The sequence below is a fragment of the Nilaparvata lugens genome, chromosome 6 (assembly GCF_014356525.2).
Source record: "Nilaparvata lugens isolate BPH chromosome 6, ASM1435652v1, whole genome shotgun sequence".
In the NCBI taxonomy this organism is placed as follows: Eukaryota; Metazoa; Arthropoda; class Insecta; order Hemiptera; family Delphacidae; genus Nilaparvata; species Nilaparvata lugens.
This window is the reverse complement of record NC_052509.1, coordinates 34,119,920-34,140,903: the sequence shown is the minus strand read 5'-3', so window position 1 is coordinate 34,140,903 and position 20,984 is coordinate 34,119,920. Positions and strand designations below refer to the sequence as shown.

The following is a 20,984-nucleotide window of genomic DNA, read 5'->3' as shown; positions in this document are numbered from 1 at the left end:
ATAATTTCTATCTAATACTTGCAAATTTTTAATCTTGTCTGAGATAACTTTCAATTTCTCATCCAAATAATTCTTGTCAACTTTATTATCGTTGATCGTATTCAAGTGCGATCTGAATATCTCTGTTGTTGATTTGAGATCATGTGGAGAATTCTCCAAATTGATAGATTTCTCTTTAACTCCCCTATCGATATTGTCAGATAACTGTTGTGATGTACTGAAATGTTCCTTTTCAATCTCGTTCAATCCAATATTCTTAACTATATTAGATAATTGTGAATCTAAATACAAACACAGAGATTCACTAACACCCTGTTGATTAATTGCCTGGATTATTCTCTCACTAAAACTGTCAAGATCTGGTTCATTCCATACAATCTCTTTCTTCGCAGCGACTCTCTCGCTTTTACCTCCGAATCTGTGCATGCTCATTCTGCAACTAAACAATGATTTTACCTTCACGTAATTCTTCTATAATCGATGCAATCTCAACATCATGACGTGAGTGTCCAGCAAGTTTTGATGATTTTAATAAATGAAGTCTCTGAACCAATTCATCATAGTTGTCATAATATTGGTAAATTCTATTGCTAGAAGTATTTTTTGCAAATTTCAATAACCCTGAACCTCTCTTACTTGCTTTTTTAACAGGAAACAGCATTTAAATTAAGCTAGACTTTACACCACTGTTACGTTTCACATATCCTCGTCTATCCAAATGAACTTTTGTTATTGATAAAATCTTCTTGTATTTATTTAGATCTTTTTCATCAAAGAGATATGAATTTGGTCTTTGGGCGAATAACAGTTCTAATAGACCATGTGTAATTCGGAATTTTTCGCTATCAATATAAAAGAAGTAGTTATTAAAGCTAACAACAAACTCGCCCATGAAATATAATTTTTGGACAGAATCATAGGAAATTCCATAAGGAATCGAGTTATCCAATTTTTCACTATGAAATGTATACAAATATTGTGCAAGCACTTGATTCTTTATCCTCTTTATTCTGCTGGTTGTATCACTCTCAAGCCTAGTTGAATTAAATATACTTGAATCATTCATGCTTAGATCTTTTTCAGCTGCTGATGGTGATGCAACTTCTATTGTTTCACCAATATCATCATATTTTCCTCCTAGATCCATACTTTCTTCTTCTTCTTCATCTTCGTCTTCGTCTTCATCATCTTCTTCTTCTTCTTCTTGTTCCTCCTTTTTTGGTATAAAACTCTGATTAGATTGGTGAGAAGATTCAGTTTTCCCCATTTCAACTAGAGGTGTGATAATCGGTTTAAAAAGTTTTCCTCTGTAATTGTCAGATTGCTTTTCAAAATGTACAATGCTTCTATGTTTGTCTCTAATAACTTTCCTCAATTTCTTAATCTTATTGATTAGAGCAACTCTAGCATTTTGTCTTCTACGAGAGATCCGCATTCTTTCACTGCTACTCACTCTCTACTGAATGTCAATAAAGTTATCCAGACCCTGCCTATATTTTCCACTATTAGCTACACATTCAGACATAATAGTGAGAAAACTATGCTTGTTAGAATTCCACACATTTGAACACAATTTACTGAAATCTCTGAAGCAAATATCTTCACCCACATAGTCTCTATGTATTAATTTGAGTGATAATTGATCAATTTTGAATATAACAATCATATTTGCATTATCTCTGGTGAAATGTTTTTGTGTTGCACCATAACTTTGAATTAAATATGCTGTATCAATATTACAATGTCTACCCATAGTAAAATAATCCCTTATTTGAGGTGTGTGACTAAGTTGTAAATTGTCAAATATAACTAGAGAATATTGTGGTATATTGTTTGGGTGTGCAATGTTATCAGGGATATCATTCACATAAAATTCAATACCTTTCATTTTTGAAAAGACTTTTCTTAAAAACAAGTACTCATCTTGATATTGACTTTTAGTATTTAAATAAATATGTTTAAATCTCAATCCATTTTTGGAAAAAATCAAGTTGAACAATAAATTCGTTTTACCACATGCAGATGGACCCACGTTGAGAATTCTAGCATTATGTGGGATCAATGCCCCATTCTTATACCATACAGGCTTTTCCTCTTGTGTAATTATCTTATCAAAGTTTACAATAGCTAGTTTGTTCATGTTGAGAAAGTGAGATATACAAACAGAACGAACTGTTTCATGTGTCTGGTTCACTCACTAATGAAGCGTTTCTATGTGACACACATAAATGTACTCACCCATTCAACATCTAGACACATACCACATGCTACTCATTCACACTTCTCTATGACAAAATTAGAAATGAAAGAGCAAACATTCAATTCAAGTTGTTCTTATTTAAAAAACACACAATGTAAAGAATATTACAATGATTATTCACAACAGATGTGGATGGATAATTATATAATGTACATTATTTACATCATATGATCTCACTCTAATTATTTACAACATATGATACAACAAATGTGGATAGATAATTATACAATGTACATTATTTACATCATATGATCTTACTCTAATTATTTACAACATATGATACAACAAATGTGGATAGATAAAATTATACCATGTACATTATTCACAACATATGATTTTACTCTGATTATTTACAACATACAATCTTACTCTAATAAGTTCTCTCGACTTATGAATGATGGTTGTAGAAATCCAATCCATTTCACAAGCAACTTATCCTTATCTCGTCTCAATATTTTTTCTATCAAATAAACATCTCTTTCGGATTCATTCAAATGTGTTTTTTTAATTTCTTCTTGATGAAACCTACCCTGTATTATCTCACCACTAAGATCTTCTAATGAGTAAGTGATAGGTCTTGTGGGATGTTTGCTCACAATTCGGAAATATTCGGGTGACCAATTCATTAGATATTTTTTATCAAATATCTGTTTCTTTTTAGAAATTCTCACATTATCACCCAGCTTATATTTTGGTTTCAACACTTTTAATTTGAATCGTCTATTAAATACCGAGTTTAGTGATTCTAAAACACGTTAACGATGTTTTTTAGTTACATCTTTAGGTCGCATTCCAATGGAACTGTGTACTGTATTGTTATAATCATCTACAATATTTTTAAAGTTAATAACCAAGTTTTTACTCCCACGTTCAGTCAAAGATCGATATAATTTTAATTTTAATGAAAAAGAATCATTTAACACTGAAGAAATTCTGAAAATTCATTGGAAATCCTTTCTCTATGTTCGTACTTTACGAAATTGGAAACTATAATTTATTACTTATTGCTTTTTAGGACGTTTTTGAGCTGGAAGTTTTGCATTTGTTTGTAGGTTTGTTTATTACAATATTGGTATTTGCATTTGAAGTTTTGCGTTCGTTTTTAGGTTTGTTTATTGCAATATTGGTTTGTATCATTAGTTTATTATACACAGAGTGTAAAAATCGTGTACATCTTACAGCAGGATTCCAAGTAAAGAGAAAAGAAGCTGCTATTACCGCATGTGTGTCATCTGTTGTCAAATGAGCACATTGTGAGGTCTAGAATATTATTCACAGAACTACTAGTTATTTATTCACAATAATTCCTCCACAACTATCAGTTTTCATTTATAATTTATTCACGAGATTACAATACAATGAGATAGAAGCAATTTATATCATTTTATATAAATTTTTTATAATTTTTCAGTAAGCTTGCTACTAATTTCTGATTTTCTATCCTTTCAGGTTTGACAATTCTCTTGCCAAAATGGCTAAAAAATTTGATTTTTCAAAGCCCAGTGATGTTGACGATATGATGACACTTCTCCTTGCTGATGGTGATTCTGAAGATCCAGCTCTGGTTGAGGATTTAGGTGACGAGAGTGATATCACATCTGAAGAAAAGGTAGAAGAATGTCAGGAGGACTCTGCTACTGAACAAGAATACAACAGTACATCTGAAGATGAAGAAGAGGAACATGCAGTTGAGGATTTCTTCATAGGGAAAGATAAAACTACAAAGTGGACAAAAAAACCGCCATCAGCTTTTCATAGGGCAAGGAGGCACAACATAATTATGCACCTTCCTGGTGTAAAAGGTGATGCTAAAAATGCAACTACAATTTTGCAATGTTGGGAATCACTTTTTGATACAGAACTTTTGGAGTTGATCGTCAGATTCACCAATCAATACATAAATTCGATCAAAGAAAACTTTTCAAGAGGAAGAGATGCCAAGGAAACAGACTTGATTGAAATAAGGGCTTTCATTGGTCTGCTATATCTGGCTGGAGCTTACCGGGGAAGTCGTCAGAGTTTAGAGGAGCTGCGGGGGAGTGAAGGGGATGGTATTGAGAAATTCGGCCTTGTAATGAACATCAAGCGTTTCAAATTTATCTTACGCTGTCTTCGTTTTGATGAACGAATAACACGATCAGAACGCAAAACATATGATCGCCTCACCCCTATTCGTGAACTTTTCAATCAATTTGTTCAAAACTGTCAGAAAAGTTACATACCTGGAGAATATGTTACTATCAATGAGATGCTGCCAGGGTTCCGTGGAAGGTGTTCATTTCGCCAGTATATTCCATCAAAGCCCACCAAATATGGTATAAAAATTTTTGCTCTGGCTGATTCTCGTACAATATATGTTCATAACATGGAAATCAATGCAGGATGTCAGCCAGAAGGACCATTTTGTATCAGCAACAAGCCCAGTGATGTGGTGAAGAGGATATCTGAACCACTCAATGGTTCCGAGCAAAACATCACTGCTGATAATTGGTTTACTGAACTTGTGGACGAATTGAAAGAGAAGAAATTGTCGTATGTTGGAACTTTGAAGAAAAATAAATGTCAGTTACCAACTAGCTTTGTGAATGTAAAAGGAAGGGCCCCTTACTCCTCTATGTTTGGATTCCATAATGGAAAAACTTTGGTGTCCTACATACCGAAAAAGTCGAGAAATATACTGCTTGTAAACTCCCTCCACAGGAACAACGCCATCAATGATGATTCAGGAGAGAAGAAGAAGCCAGAAGTTATCACTTTTTATAATAGCACTAAAGGTGGGGTCAACACTGCTGATCAAATGTGTAGTACGTTCAGTGTAAGCCATAACACAAGATGCTGGCCTATGGTTATCTTTTCGGCCTGCCTTAACGTTGCTGGCATCAATGCGCAAGTTATATCAATGGGAAATCAATTGGAGCCTATGAGACGAAGAATTTTTCTCAAAACGTTGTCACATCAACTTGTGATGGGACAATTGGCCCATCGAAGTCTTCATACAAGTGGAATGACATTTCAATTGCAGACTCGCTTGAAAAGGTATTTGCCTGATGAGGAACCTGTGACTACCCCACCATGTGCAGCACCACCAGCTCCCCAAAGAAGAAAGTGTGGAGTATGCTGGCAAGGAGCAGGATTCAGGAGGATTACAAAGTACGAGTGTTCATGCTGCCATCAACCAATCTGTCTAACCCATGTAAAACCACTGTGCCAAACGTGTTTTGCACCAACTATAGTTAATTTGGGAGTCTCAACCTCGCAAAATGACTAAGATTGTGGACAGTGAAGAACTATTACACAATGATCAAGAAAAGTTTGAATAAATTCAGATTAACATTTTTCAATTTTCTATTTTTCTCAGTATTCAATTTTTTTTAGTTTATCATTCTAGTATACTGTTCAATAAACTAGTTTTCGTATTCAATTTGTTTCAAATACTTACAACAATACCTACTCAACTTGAATTTAATTATATAATTGATATAGAGTGAAGTGGTGATTGGAATATGTAGGTGGCCTCTCAGGCCTGGTGCGCCTGATTACGTTTCAACCGTGGGTGCGCCTGATGGAGGGTTAAAGGCATACAATAAGCGTACTTAGTAAAACAATTAATAACAACTAAAATATAATGATATCCTCTATTGAATTCAGATAAGATACCCATCTCAATCAGATCTGATTGATATAAATCATTCTCATTCTTCAACTCATATCCATGTGTGGGGTGGTAATTCACATGTGCAGCAGAGTGAAGCTCTGCTGCTAATTTTGCTCTAATATTACTCATTTTTCTTTGTGTGAAGACACGCTTGAAACAGAATTCGATGTGTTGGTCACTACCTCGTTACACACACACTGATCTGTGCAATCAGTTTGCTATTTTGTAGTGACCAAATGGTAAAGTATCGATTCTGTTCTGCAATAAAGCGCTTGTCATCGAATGGGCTTAAACAGACCTTTGCACATTCAATTTTATGTATGTTATGATGAAAGGATCTCAACATATTACACTTTTCTATATGTTGGCATTGTTCAATCAAACATTTCTTATACAAGTCAAAACTAAGTTTTCTTTTTTTCACATGTGTTTTCACACCTTTTGCTACACACTTATTTACAGTTTCCTCCTTCTCATTATTTACAAGATATGAATACAATTTCGTCAGTAATCCCACAAAAGATTTTATAGGAATCGAACCTGCCTCATCCTTAAATTTCCCTACAACTTTATTCCTCTCATTGGAGAAGCATTCATGCTCAGCCAGGTAATTTGAAGTGTCAAACAGTTCCAGATTATCTCTTATCAATTGGTAGATGTCAGGTGTCTCCAACGATAAGAGGAAGCTATCTGCATCAGTCATACAAAGCTGGATGTGTTGCCATAGTATGATTTTTTGCAATTTACAGTAGAAAAAATCATACATGTGTAGTTTACTCAAATCTAGGATGCAGAAACCTGAATAGATGGGCTTATTCATTTTCAGTTCCAGCTTATGCAAGAAAACTGCAATCATATCCGAACTTATTATCTGCCAGCATTTACATAGGGGATTTGAAATGTACTTATCTAGACGCTTGGTGTCTGTGATAATTTGAACATCAAATTGTAGCCAATTTCCCTGAATCGATTTTCCAAAACAGAGATTACTTATCTGCTTGAAAAATGAGACTTCAAATTTATTTTTTGCAGCTTGCCCATAACAGGTATTGAACTCAATGTAGTTCTTTCAACCAATGCGATTGGGAAAAGCTGATGACGCAATGTACTTTTGTTAATTGCAATCTGAGTTGAAGGTACAGCTTCAAATTCATGTAATGAACAATGTACCTCTCTTGATCAAAAAGTGTGTTCATGAGTTTTTTAGTCAGAGTTTGACCGTTCTCATTGGTTTGGTACTTGGAGAACAATTTGCTAGGAGGAATTTGATGAAGTGGAGCGAGAGGGAAATTGGCATGCATATCATGTAACTCCTTGGGGTACTTGAGATCACATTCAATAACATACCCAGTATCTGATTCACTCTCCAAATTTGTAAAGTCAAGAGCATGGATTTCTTCCTCTGAGAGGAACTTGAAGTTTCCATAAGGTGAGAATTGATTCATAGAGTGGGCATACAAAGAATTACAATCTATATAAAGCGAATAGTTACTTGGTTTTGTGGGATCGTATGTGTCAGGGATGTGACTGTTATTGGCTTCGCAATAATGCTTGCCAATAAACGAAACACCACAGTACATTCCTGATTCAAACATTAGATGTATATCGGGATCACTAATCAATTGGAGTTCAACCCAGGTGAACTTTAACATACAATTCCAAGTGTAATGAGCAAGCGAAAGAAAATGAGTCACATTGAGGCCGTATGAGCTAAAAAGCGTTGACCTCATTTCTTCGAAAACCTCAACTAATAGCATGACGTCTAGGCACAGATAGAAATCATGATACTCACCAAGATATTTCAACTTGAATGTTGAGAACACTCTTTGTGCATGCTCATATTCTTTGGGGGAGAGGGGTGTATCATTAAGATCATTATAAAAACATTCTATCGGGGGGAGAGAAGTCTCTGCGAATTTTTCAGGGCAAGATATATATGTACGAATGGGGATATACTCCTTTTTTTAACAAGAGTTGCCTATGTTCGAGATCGGGGTCATTAAATACTGAAAACAGATGTTTGAACTTCAATTCCATATCTGTACTACCTTCCAAGTTGTGCACTAATACTTCCAAGGATTCATTCATAAATTTATATGGATCTGAAAACACTGAAAGGATATATCCCACTGTCAATGTCAAAAATCTTTCTGATGTATTGGCAATACAGGAAATTTCTTTTTTACATTTTCTGAGAGCTTTTAGAATAAAATTGCTGTCAAATCTGCCAAAATTATGGAAGTAACAGCTAACTGTATTGTCAGTTTGAGTATTTTGATCACATGAGAAATGAGCAGCACACAAAAACTTTCCATTTTCATGTTCATGATGGCGTACCTTTGTGTCTGTTTCGGTAAAAACTTCATTGCAAAGGCTGCACTTATCAGCATTTTGAAATTCGCGTTGCTGACACTCACTTAAATGCTCCATTGGAATTTCGCATTCCATATCCGCACTCAATAAATCACCCAGTTTGATTATTTCCTTGAGAAATTTCTCCATGATCTTTTCATTGATATTACTCGATCTATAGAGTACTGGGCCATACGCGATATCTCCATTCACATCAATTATGACAAAACAATACCCACACAGAATATGATGCGCCGTTTTCTTGGTGTAACTTCTGGTGATAGGTATATCCTCACAATCAGATTTGTTACCATGCATATTCACAACAAATGTTTCCAAATCTGTGTAGATTGTATACTTTTTCTTTAAAGTGGAACCAAGTTTTTTAAATTTGATTGTCACCCCGTTTTGGGTTCGAAGTTCTCTGAGACTGGAACTTCAAACAAAGCTCTGTGAAAACAGAAATTACAAACATCTACTTGTGCTTTAGCTTTTGAAAGGTGAGAAAGAAGATGCGACAATCCATTTTTCCCGTTCGCAGTGTTAATTAAACAAAAATGTGTTTTTCCTGCATCACCTTACAACATTAAAAGATTGATTTGGTATTTACGTGTACGGAATATGCTTGTTCAATAGGGGAAAAACTTTTTGTTGTCATACACGATAACATGAATTGCGATGTCTGTATTAAGAATTTCAAATTTCTTTATGTCATGATCGGTGGTTGGGAAATTAACTCCGTGAGTGTTCAACCTGTGAGCAAATTTGCTCAAATATTTCACTGTTAAGTGTCTGTTATTTGGTTTCTGGTGAAAATAGGCTAGAACACTCCACAGAAAACACTTTTTATCAGAAAGATTTTTGACATTGATAACACATTTCTTATTGTTGAAGAACTGGGGTGTTTGAATATAACTGCTTGTGTATATTGAATTATATCTAATCACATTTACATCAAGTGAGTCAATCTTCTTCAACACCCACCCACTACCAAATCAAACAAAGTTATCAAACAAACTTAAAATTAACCTAATTCCTAACCGCTAACATGAAATGTTTGTTCAATTTGTCACAGCTCTCCAAGACATTCAAGCCTATGGCCAAGTTGCTATGCAGATTCACAATGGATGAAATAGCTTCGGATTCCTCTGATGCTAAAACTACCATCTTATACAATAATACATTTGATACTAAGAACCATTTCACATTTCCTTCGAAACGTGCAGCATGTTCTCTTATTATCTCAAAAACACAAGCTTTTGAGTTTTCAAGTACATTTTCAATGTAAGGTGCTATGTTTTCGAAGGAAATGCGATGGCGAATTGCACGTGAACTCACGCCTCTGACCCTGCATTCTCTGGTGTGGTCCATCTCTGCTACAAGCGGGGTGCTGAAAACAAACAAAGAATAATACTATGGCATAGAATTAGATATAAAAACAAGTAAACATGATTCTATAATCAGTTGTGATTTGACAAGCTGCAAGTAAAGTGCAAAAATGTTATCTCAGGATCAGATTTTCATATACGAACGATTGAGGTTATTACCCTGCATTACTCGCGCGGGGTAAATATGACCCCAGCCGGGAATTTTTGTTTGGCCTGGCGGGCTAGTTGGCACTACTGGTCTAGCAGTTCCAATAGCTTAGTGTTTCTTCGTCCAGTTGAAGGTCACCTAGTCGCCAGTGTGCTGTCTGCTGCCGTTTAGTTGTAATAAGAGCATATTTAGCTTGGGGTCCTATACAACCCCGCGCGAGTGTTAAGGGTCCCTTTATTTTTTATAGTTCATTCAATTTCTTTTCTGTTATAAGGCTTTGTTATTGAACATTCTTGTATAATATATCCCAGTTCAAATATGGCTGATAATTTAGCCACTACAGCTACTGGTTCTGATACTTTTGTGAACAACATTCTCAATGAACTTGATGACGAGGAAGTTGGCGGTGCTACTTCTGAAGTAGAAGACATTGATGAGGTTAGCATTGAGGACAATCATGAAAATAGTGAGAGTGAACAAAGTGCTGAAGAAATGACAGACAATTCTGGTGATGAAATGGACACAGATGACATTCCAGTACGTTTTTTTATTGGAAAAAACGGGCACACATTGTGGATGGACCAACCACCACCTCAAGCTGTTCGTGTCAGGTCACGGAACATTGTTCCAGCCATACATGCCCCCGGTGTGAAGACAGCAGCAGGTAAACAAGCTACTACACCTATTCAAAGCTGGAGGTTGTTTTTCACTGATGACGTTTTACAGCAGATTGTTGAATGTACCAATATAAAAATTCGTCAGCTTCAACCAAATTATAGTAGGGAGCGGGATGCAAAAGAAACGACCCTATCTGAGATAAAAGCTGTGATAGGTTTGCTATATTTAGCTGGAGTCAAGAAATCCTCACATGTGACCTTGAAGGATTTGTGGGAAACTGATGGATTAGGACTTGAACTTTTCCGTTGCGTTATGAACCTGTCCCGTTTTACATTTCTGCTGTTAGCTATAAGGTTTGATAACATATTGACTAGAGATGAGAGAAAAGAGTTTGACCGGCTAGCTCCTGTTAGAGAAATGTTTAGCCAGCTTGTGGAAAATTTCCAAAAGTATTATTCTCCTGGGCACTTGATGACATTAGATGAGAAGCTTGAAGCTTTTAGGGGCAAATGCCCTTTTTGGCAATTTATCAAAAACAAGCCCGCCAAGTATGGCCTGAAATTATTTTCTCTTGTTGACGCTAAAATGGCCTATACGTATAATTTAGAAATTTATGCAGGTAAACAGCCTGAAGGTCCATTTCAGGTATACAACTCAGCGAAGGATGTTACATTGAGACTCATAAAGCCAATTGAAAACACTGGACGAAATCTAACAACTGATAATTGGTACACTAGTGTACCATTAGCCATAGAAATGCTAGACAAAAAATTAACTTTGGTTGGAACCCTACGTAAGAACAAGGCAGAAATACCACCTGAGTTCATTGTAAACAAAGCAGTGTGTTCAAGTATATTTGGCTTTGATGATAATAATATTACTTTAGTAAGTTACTCTGCAAAAAAAAATAAAAATGTGATTCTGTTGTCGTCAATGCATGATTCACCTACTATTGATCCAGACACAGGGGATAAAAGAAAGCCAGAAATTATAACGTTCTACAACAGCACAAAAGGTGGGGTCGATACCACTGACCAGTTATCAGTCTTGTATTCGGTATCCAGAAAAACCCGCCGATGGTCTATGGTAATATTCTTCTGTTTACTAAATACCGCCGGAATAAATGCACAAGTCATTGTTGCATCAAATAAAAGGTTTGAAGAGCAAATCGTTCGAAGGAAGTTCTTACAAGAGCTTGGGATCAGCCTTGTCAAACCTTTTATGGAAGAAAGAGCCCAAATGATGAACCTTCCAAAGGAACTCCGAACACAAATCAAAAAGTTTTTGCCTACTCAAGAAGATCCTCCAGCCCCTAGACAAAGATTAGCCAAAGGAAGATGTGATATCTGTCCTCGTAGCCGGGACAGAAAAACTCGAAACTCGTGTGAGAAATGTTACAAACTGTTGTGTAAAGAGCACATGCAAGTTGTTTGTGGAGATTGTTTGGATAACCAATAAACTGATTCTTGTGTAAGATCTGCAAAAATTAACCTTGATCTGTATTATTCAACCTTAGTAATTGTGTTTCTTCTTTATAATATATATATTTGAATTTGTACAACTGACTTTGTTATTTCTTGAATCCAACTCATATAGTAGTATAGAACCTGTATGTAAAGCTGTTACATATGTATAAATAGGGTATTTCAGGATGAATGTGCAATACTTCTATTTTTGTACCCACTTAGAGCCTCTAAAAGATCAGAAAATTGAAAATCTTATAAAAAATGTCAACTTTCTGTCATTGTTATCCCTGTATCAAAGAATTTTTTGGGGTAAGTCTTATAGAACTTTTTTCTGTACTGGGTGTAAGGAATCAGCCTGAGAAGTATTGCACATTCCTGCTGAAACACTCTGTATATAAGTTATATATATAGCTTTTAAATATGCCATTAAGTACCAAGTATGATAAATTATCACTGAATATTGTTTAAATGTGAAAGAGATTGTTTTTATGTTACTTTTTAGGTAAAAAACAAAGTGGGGTCTATATAACCCCACGCGAGTATTACTGTAACCAATGCCCGCGCGAGTAATGCAGGGTTAACATTTGATAATCATTGGAAATTAGAATCAACTCTGTTGTCACCTCAAAATATGGCTAAACAGGGTTTTAAATTTGTGCGAGCACCTGACGTTGTTCAATGTGTGTTTTGTTCAGTATATTTAGAAAATTGGTTGTCAACAGACGATCCTAGTAAGGAACATGAGCAATGCAGTCCAAATTGTGGATGGCGCAAACAAGATAATATCTCATGCGAAGAGGAGAATTTAGATAATAATATTCTACGACATTATGAAGAACGAGTTTTCACTTTACATATATTGTCATCATGAACTCATCATCATCATCTGCACATCAGGACTACATACTACCAGACACTCCTTCTCCTCAACAAAGCACTTCCTTCCCATCTTACTGGGCAGCGCGAGCTGCACAGCAGAAGAAGAAGCTTCCAACCACCACTACCACTGCTGCTGCTACACCCGACAGCGACAAGTCACCACTGAAGAGCCGTGGTATCTTTGTGGAGAGGGACTTGAGCAGTGAGGAAATAATCGTACCAGACAGTCCACCATCATCCACATCTCATCCGGAGTGGGCACCGAGGCGTGTACCGCTCACCATGATCTCCAACAAGCAACAACAGCAGCAGCAACAGGGGAAGAGAAAGCTGCACTTTCTGGATGAGGAGGATGAGGAGACCATCTTTGTACCCTCAAATGTTAGTTATTTCAAATATTATTAACTTGTAATGTGAACAGATAATTTTAAATCTTTATAAAACTATTATATGTTGTCATTAATTTGTTGAAAGCTTGCTACTATCTGATAAATTTCTCACTTTACTGAGAAAAACTAGTTTCCAATAGATCTGTTCATATTACATGCATTCACATTGTGTGATATTAAATGATTAGAGTTCAATTTATTGTGAGAAATTTATGATTCTGATTAGATTTGAAAGTCAATTTCAAACAAGAATTATTTCTTAGTAACGAATTGTGATATAGGAAATGAAACTATTAATATTCTACTTTAGAGTTCAGTTAAAAATTAAATAAGATGTATATTTCAACTCATGAATATGATGATTACATTGAAATTGATATGTTCATTTGAATTGAGCAACTTCTATGTTGTTTTATGAAATCAAGAAATATAATTATTTGAAGTGATTAGGTTGAAAGCATGCTACTATCTGATAAATTTCTCACTTTACTGAGGAAAACTAATTTCCAATAGATCTCTTCCTATTACATGCATTCACAATGTGATATTAAATGATTAGAGTTCAGTTAAGAATTGAATAAGATGTATATTTTGAATTCATGAATATTATAATGATTCATTATAATAATTCTTTACAATATTTCCCGCTTAGCACACCCTTGACATACAAAAGCATTCTGACATGTACAGCAAGGTGCATTCAAAGATAAAAAAATATCAAATCTCTCACAGCTTGCTGAAACTCATCCTCTGTTAGATTCTGCTTGTAAGTATTGAATTTAAAATTAACACGTTGAGGAAAGACGTGTGAAGAACAAGTCTGAGAGTTGGAGTGTAACCAGAGAGACAGTACAGCACATCACATCATTCATCGCATGTAAGTATGATACAATTTTTACTTTATTTTTCTAATCATGATCTTTTCAGAACTTACTTCTTTCCTGATAAATTAATACTACAATGCACTTATTCCTAACAAATCAATAATATCTTGATTCTGATTAGGAATTACTTCTACAACAGAGTACATATTGTACAATATCCAGCTTGTTTTCCCACAGCTTCTTCTTCAACATTTGTCTTTTCTTTTCCATTATAGCTCATCTTTTTATATATACAAAACAGAACATGTATCACTTTTTCATAAGGATTTTCAATAATATATTTGCAATATACACATTGCAGATATGATTTCTCGTGTAAAAAATACCCATTTATTGCAAAATAGTTTGCTCTATTAATAAATACCGAGAGCTTGAGTGGTTCTGGACGATGGAAAGTTAAAACTCGTTCTTCATAATGTCGTAGAATATTATTATCTAAATTCTCCTCTTCGCATGAAATATTATCTTGTTTGCGCCATCCACAATTTGGACTGCATTGCTCATGTTCCTTACTAGGATCGTCTGTTGACAACCAATTTTCTAAATATACTGAACAAAACACACATTGAACAACGTCAGGTGCTCGCACAAATTTAAAACCCTGTTTAGCCATATTTTGAGGTGACAACAGAGTTGATTCAAATTTCTAATGATTATCAAATGTTAATAACCTCAATCGTTCGTACATGAAAATCTGATCCTGAGATAACATTTTTGCACTTTACTTGCAGCTTGTCAAATCACAACTGATTATAGAATCATGTTTACTTGTTATTATATCTAATTCTATGCCATAGTATTATTCTTTGTTTGTTTTCAGCACCCCGCTTGAGGGATGATGATGAGGGGAGGATGATGATTTTGTTTCACTCATCAATCGGCCATCACCAAAACCATGGATGCCTTTCCGCGAGTTGGCAGAAGACATTCCACACAATGTCATCTCCGCGCGTGAAGAAACAAATCATCATGGTAGACAAATTATATTAAAAATAAAAATCTCTTCTACAAAGAAAATCTCTGAGGTATATCTACCTCAGAGATTTTCTTCCACAATTACTCCAACAAAAGTTGTTAAATCCAATAACAACTGTAAAAAATTAGCAATAGTGGTGAAGCATGTCACTGCCACATGGAGTGACATTAAGATTGTTAAAATTTAACAATCTTATTGTCATAGCATGTCGCAGTGGGATGCTTTACAAGTAGTATGTGATGTAAATATTGTAGTGAATAATAATAATAATAAATTGTAATATTGTTTTTGTAAAAATTGTTTTCAATTCTCACCTGTTTGTTGTGTCAAAGAAGATGTAGAATAGTACACTGTTCACACAAGAATAGATCCTCTTGTAACTGAGCAGGCAATGAATGTAGAAGTAGAAGATGTAGAATAGTACACTGTTCACGCAAGAATAGATCCTCTTGTCACTGTGCAGTCAATGAGTGTATGGTCACAAGAGAAGCTATTTTATAGCTGCTGCTGCGCGCACGCCGCGCATGCACCACATGTTGGTCTCAACCTTGTTGCAGCATTCTCTCCCATCTGTTAGCGCTACACACTCACTATAGATATTGCAATCTATTTTTATCAGTATGCTCACAACACTTGAAGGGAGAAGTTGTGCAATGAAGATAATCATATGGAGAATAGTATTTGTTCTTCTCTTTATAATATGTTGTGTGAATATGCTATTACTTTTCCATATTGCTTTGAAAAAATGTGATTCAATGCAAAATGATAGTAAGAGAATATTAGAATCTATACAAAATGTACAAAATAAGATTTGGAAACACCTCAAATGATGCAGGAATTTCTGCTAGTAACAAATCATACATTATCTTATATCAAATCATGTGTCAATTCATCAGATGCTTCTCTCGATGTTAGTCCAAGACATTGGTATAAATTTATGATTGATAAACGTTCAATTCTTTGCAATTTCTACAAAACTTACAACATACTTAACAAGTGTGTTTATAAGACAGTTGATGATAGAAAATTGTAATTTTCCCAAAATTCCCCATTGATTAAAACATACAAACTTTGTAGTAATATATAAAGCACATAGTGAGACAATTTCTTTGTCTCTCGATTAAGGTTAAGTGTTTGATTAATTAACCTCAGTCGATGTTCAACTATTGACTTGAAAGGTAATGAAAAATGGTATGTAGAAGAAAGTTATCTCGTAGGAAACGAGGGGGAGGAATCTTGAGTTCAGCTAGCAAAATTGTCAAAGGTAGAGCGGGTACTGCAGGGGACATTTAGAAAATTCTAAAAAATGAGAATTGTATTGTTAATTTAGACAGTCAATCTGGACATGGTACACACTGGTTTGGTTATAAGAAACGGGGATCAAATGTTTACTATTTTGATCCAATTGGTAATTTACAACCACCTTATGAATTGAATGAATATTGAAAAAAGAAACAGGTGTGAATATTTTTTACAATGTTGAGTACATGCAACCATTACATACAGATATATGTGGACACCTTATGCTCTTGTTTTTTGTGATCCAGTTGTAATCCAGTATTTGTGGCGGAAACATATAAGATGGTTGTTATTACATTACGATCTAGATCAAGTGACTTCTTTGAACATTTGCAAGAAACTCTCAATTTGGATAAAAATAAAGAATGGGAAATTGGATTGATTAATTTCTGTACTAACAATAGCATTGCAAATGTTATAAAAGGTAAAAATTCTACCTTCAAATATGGTGATAAATTGATTGATCTTGATATGGGTGCGTATGAAGTTGATGACATTATATTAGCTTTAAAGACTAAATCGAATAGTGACAAGAAGAAACTTAATATAAGAGCTAACACGGATACTATGAAGCTCGAAATTTGTTCTGATTAGCCTATTGACTTTACATCATCTACTTCAATAGGAAAAATGCTTGGTTTTGATAATGTTATATTACAACCGAATAAATGGTATTATTCTCAGCATTTAGTTAGCATAACAAATATTGACTCTATTGTAGTTGAGTGCAATATAGCCTGTGGGAGTTACTCTAATGGCAAACAGAAACATATTATATACGAGTTTTCACCTAGAGTACCTAGTAGGTATTTAATAAATGAAACCCCTAATCCAATAATCTATATGCCTTTAAACACACATAGAATTCAAAGCATTAATTTAAAGGTAACCGATCAAGAAGGATCGTTTATTGATTTCTGGGGAGATATAATTACAATTAGAGTTCACATTTGTAAAAAACAAAGAACTTGAAATGGGATTTCTCGTTTTCAAACCTCACACTAGCATTTGCTCACAGAAGCTCATTAGAGACTCGAACGTGATAGAGTCAACACCTAAAAAGCTACATGCTATATCTCCGAAAAGTGCGAGAATATTGAAAAAGTTGGGATTTATAGTAGATTGGCGTCATGTACGGTGCAGCAATTAGTGAAACTCTTCATGTTGAATCTCAACTCGAGTTCTATAATGATATTACCAAATTTCAGTTCCATACTCATACAGTATATTTGGGTCAAGAAATTAAACCCTCAGATGAAGCTCGCATCCATGTGGCTTCTATGGATCAGTACAGCCTTCCATGCAAATCATTTATATTTATTGAGGGGGAGGTGAAGTGTACAAAACCAGGTGCGAAGGCTGGGGATGATCTGATAGAAGCTAAGTATATATTATCCAGTAACCTCATTGGAAATCTCTTTGATGAAATTCGATATGAATTGGCTGGACAACAAATTTCTAAATCAAGACTAATTGGATTAACATCAACAATTAAAGCTATACTAGTGAAAAATATGTTTGATAAAAACACATATCACTTGGCTGGGTTTGACAGAGCAGGATATACACTGAAAGATAATAAGTTTACATTCTGTGTACCTCTTAAATTAGTTTTACCATTAATTGAAGACTTTCAAAGAATAATTTAAAACTTCAAACAAGAACTTGTATTATTAAGATCACCAACAGATCTCAATTCCATCGAGTCTACAGAAGCAACAAACATTAATGTAAAAATAACGAAGCTTCAATGGAAAATTCCCTATATTACTTTAGAAGATCATGTGAGGTTGAAATTTTTGAGATTGCTCGATGCTGATACACCGCTGAAGCTGAGCTTTCGTCATTGGGAGATTTCAGAATCACCAAATTTACAAAATAGCACTGTTCATTCTTGGGCAGTAAAAACTGCATCCCATTTCAACACATCAAAGTATTTTGTTTTAGCGTTTCGGACAGATTGTAAGAATAAAATTAATAAATCAATCTCGAAATTTGGTAGTTGTAGTCTTCAGAATGCAAAGGTCTACTTGAACTCTGACTATTTTCCTTATGAAAACCTCCTTGGTAAACAACAATTGATGTACCATATGTTTTTGGATTTTGCGCCAGCGTACCATAACCATAGTATCAATAGTGAGCTTGGAACAGAGATTGATTCTAACACATTTTGTACTAAAACACCCCTGATTGTGATTGACTGTTCACATCAATCTTCTCATTTGAAATCCTCCACAGATATTAGAATAGATATGGAATTTGAGGAAGCTAACCCTCCAAATACTTCCGCTTATTGCATTTTAATCAGTGATCGTATCATGGAGTACACTCCTCTTACTTCCATGGTGAAGGAAGTTCAGTAATTTCTCGATAGAGCACAAACTATATAAGTATTGCATTTTTCAAATTTTACTCATTTGGGGTTTTAGCTTTGATCGGTTAACATCTACAATGTCTTCTAATTCTGAGAAGAAAACATGCTCTATCGGTGGTCTGGCCAGAGAATTCGAACTGTAGCGCCAAAATCCCAGACTGCAGTTCTGCCAATAGCAGGCTTGTGTTTGTGCCAGCGCAGACCGTCCAGCTGTTTTTGGCCTTGTCGATGTTAAAGCCCCAGTCTGTCTTGTCCCGTCCCCGTTGTTGTGCAAGACCGAATTTGTATTTTGTCATGTAATTTCGATCAGAAATTTCTTGTAAATAATTGTTTGAGTGTCGTGTGTGTGAATTATGAATATAACAGCGTAAATAGTATTGAATTGAATTAATTTGAATCGGATTTGAATTTATAAAGAATCCAGTTTGAGCTTTGTTCGAAACACAGTGTATGGCCTGCAAGTTGAACGCAAAAAGGCAGCCCGGAAGCAAAAACCTGTCTTTTCCCCGATTTCATCCCACCCTGAACCTGACCAAGACACCTAATAAAGGCTTCAAAGGGCAAGTTGTCAAGATTGGAATAAATCTGGTGAGTTTTTGCTCTTTTTTATTGTTCATTAATGCAGAGTTTAACTGTACAAATAACCTGGCTCAAATTGAAGATTAAATTTTGCCCCTTGTTTGTATTTGATTATTTGAATAGTAAATTACAGTCCTCTGGTAGCTCTAGCCTGAGCTTTGTTCAGAACATTTCTTGATCCTGCCAGGCCGGGATGAATTTAAATTTGTAATTTGTTGATTAATTCACACACATTGGATTTGAGCAGTTTCATATTTGTCCAATGTTGGCATGTTGAGAATGGTCTGATCTATGCTCAACTTAAGTTTGTTGTAGCCTTGTTCTAGAGCAAGGTTTCTTGTCAATTTGTATTTGTCTGAAATTAGATTTATTTCAGTTGAAATTGTAATTTCCTGAAACTATGCGCATTGTGCTCTTTTCTCAGGAATTTGTTTGTTTGTTGGAATTTGTATTGTCCATTTTTTTTATACATGTTAGTGAAGGTTAATCACCAGCATGATTTTGTTTGTTCAATTCAACAAGTTATCGTTTGTTTGTGAGTTGTTGGAAGAACATTATCTAATCATATAGTTTTGTCTTCAGCAGTAACTTATCTTGTGAATTGATAATCAAAGTTTAACTTTGATAACTTACTAGTTGTGATTCTTCCTTTCATCTAGTTTTGAACTCATTCTTGTTTTATTGTCTGTTGTTTGTATTGTCGGGGCTGAATTGTTTTGTGTATGAGTTCAACATGGAGGAAAAATTACAGAAACAAATCAGGGTGCATCGCGCTAAACTGGAACAATTGTATGCCAGATTGCAAAGAATTTATGAACTGTCTAAAAATGTCTCTGATCCAAAAGTTGCTGAGCAATTTTCAATCTTGTATCCTCGGGTGTCTCAGACCATTTCGGATTATGAAAAGACAGAATTAGTGGTTAATGAGTTGGAACTTGAGTTGAATAAAGGTCATGTTGTAGCATTCAACGACTCACACCTAGATCTGTTTCAGTATATTGAAGTAGCGGCTAACACTCTCAAACAGAAAGAGGCGACTGATGCTATTGCTCAATCTTTGGCAGCTACAGCAGCTAGTGCACAGCTGGTCGTGTCCGAGTCGGTGCTGCCTAAAATCAACCTTCCGAAATTTGATGGGAACCAGACTCAATGGTCGGTGTTTTATGAACTATTTAAGGCATTGGTACATGACAACAAGAGTTTGAACGATCAGCAGAAGGTCCAATATCTTGTAAGTAGACTTACTGGACAAGCAGCAAATATTTGTCATCATTTGCCACCATTGGCTAACAATTATCAAATAATTTGGCAGGCATTATTGACCCGCTATAATGATCCACAGGCGCAAGTCAATGCATATTTCAAACAAATTTTTGAATTTTGTCCAATAAAATCAGAATCAAAGGCAGGTTGTATTGCGATTTTGGATGGGTTTTGCAGTTCAATCAATGCAGTGAAGAGATTGCGACTCACTGATTTGTCAGACTCGATATTCCTCTATCATGGCTTGAGATTGCTGGATCCAAGTTCTCGTAGAAATTTTGAATCGGCCGTCCGTGACAAGGCTATGCCAACTTATACCGATTATGTCAAATTCATTGAAAAGCAAATTAAGACTCTTCCTTCTGATGAGAAACAGACTGAATCGTTTAATATGAGGCACAAAAAGGATAATAAATCAAAGGTGTTTGTGGTTCAATCTAATGATTCATCTAAC

The 20,984-nt window shown here is 35.1% G+C and overlaps 2 protein-coding genes across 2 annotated transcripts; both read left to right on the top strand.

The window, feature by feature from the left end:
• Positions 1–3,230: 3,230 nt before the first annotated feature.
• On the top strand, positions 3,231–5,681 carry LOC120351897 (piggyBac transposable element-derived protein 4-like). Its single transcript, XM_039430672.1, has one exon. The coding sequence runs from the start codon at positions 3,732–3,734 to the stop codon at positions 5,526–5,528; it is 1,797 nt and encodes a 598-aa protein (XP_039286606.1). The 5' UTR covers positions 3,231–3,731; the 3' UTR covers positions 5,529–5,681.
• A 7,057-nt stretch (positions 5,682–12,738) lies between these two features.
• On the top strand, positions 12,739–14,947 carry LOC120351898. The gene is made up of 2 exons (XM_039430673.1): positions 12,739–13,147; positions 14,860–14,947. The coding sequence occupies exons 1-2, from the start codon at positions 12,755–12,757 to the stop codon at positions 14,869–14,871; spliced, it is 405 nt and encodes a 134-aa protein (XP_039286607.1). The 5' UTR covers positions 12,739–12,754; the 3' UTR covers positions 14,872–14,947.
• The last annotated feature ends 6,037 nt before the right edge of the window (positions 14,948–20,984 follow it).

Bases quoted from the DNA above. Each gene is read 5' to 3' on its own strand.
- LOC120351897 (XM_039430672.1), top strand. From the start codon at position 3,732: ATGGCTAAAAAATTTGATTTTTCAAAGCCCAGTGATGTTGACGATATG.
- LOC120351898 (XM_039430673.1), top strand. From the start codon at position 12,755: ATGAACTCATCATCATCATCTGCACATCAGGACTACATACTACCAGAC.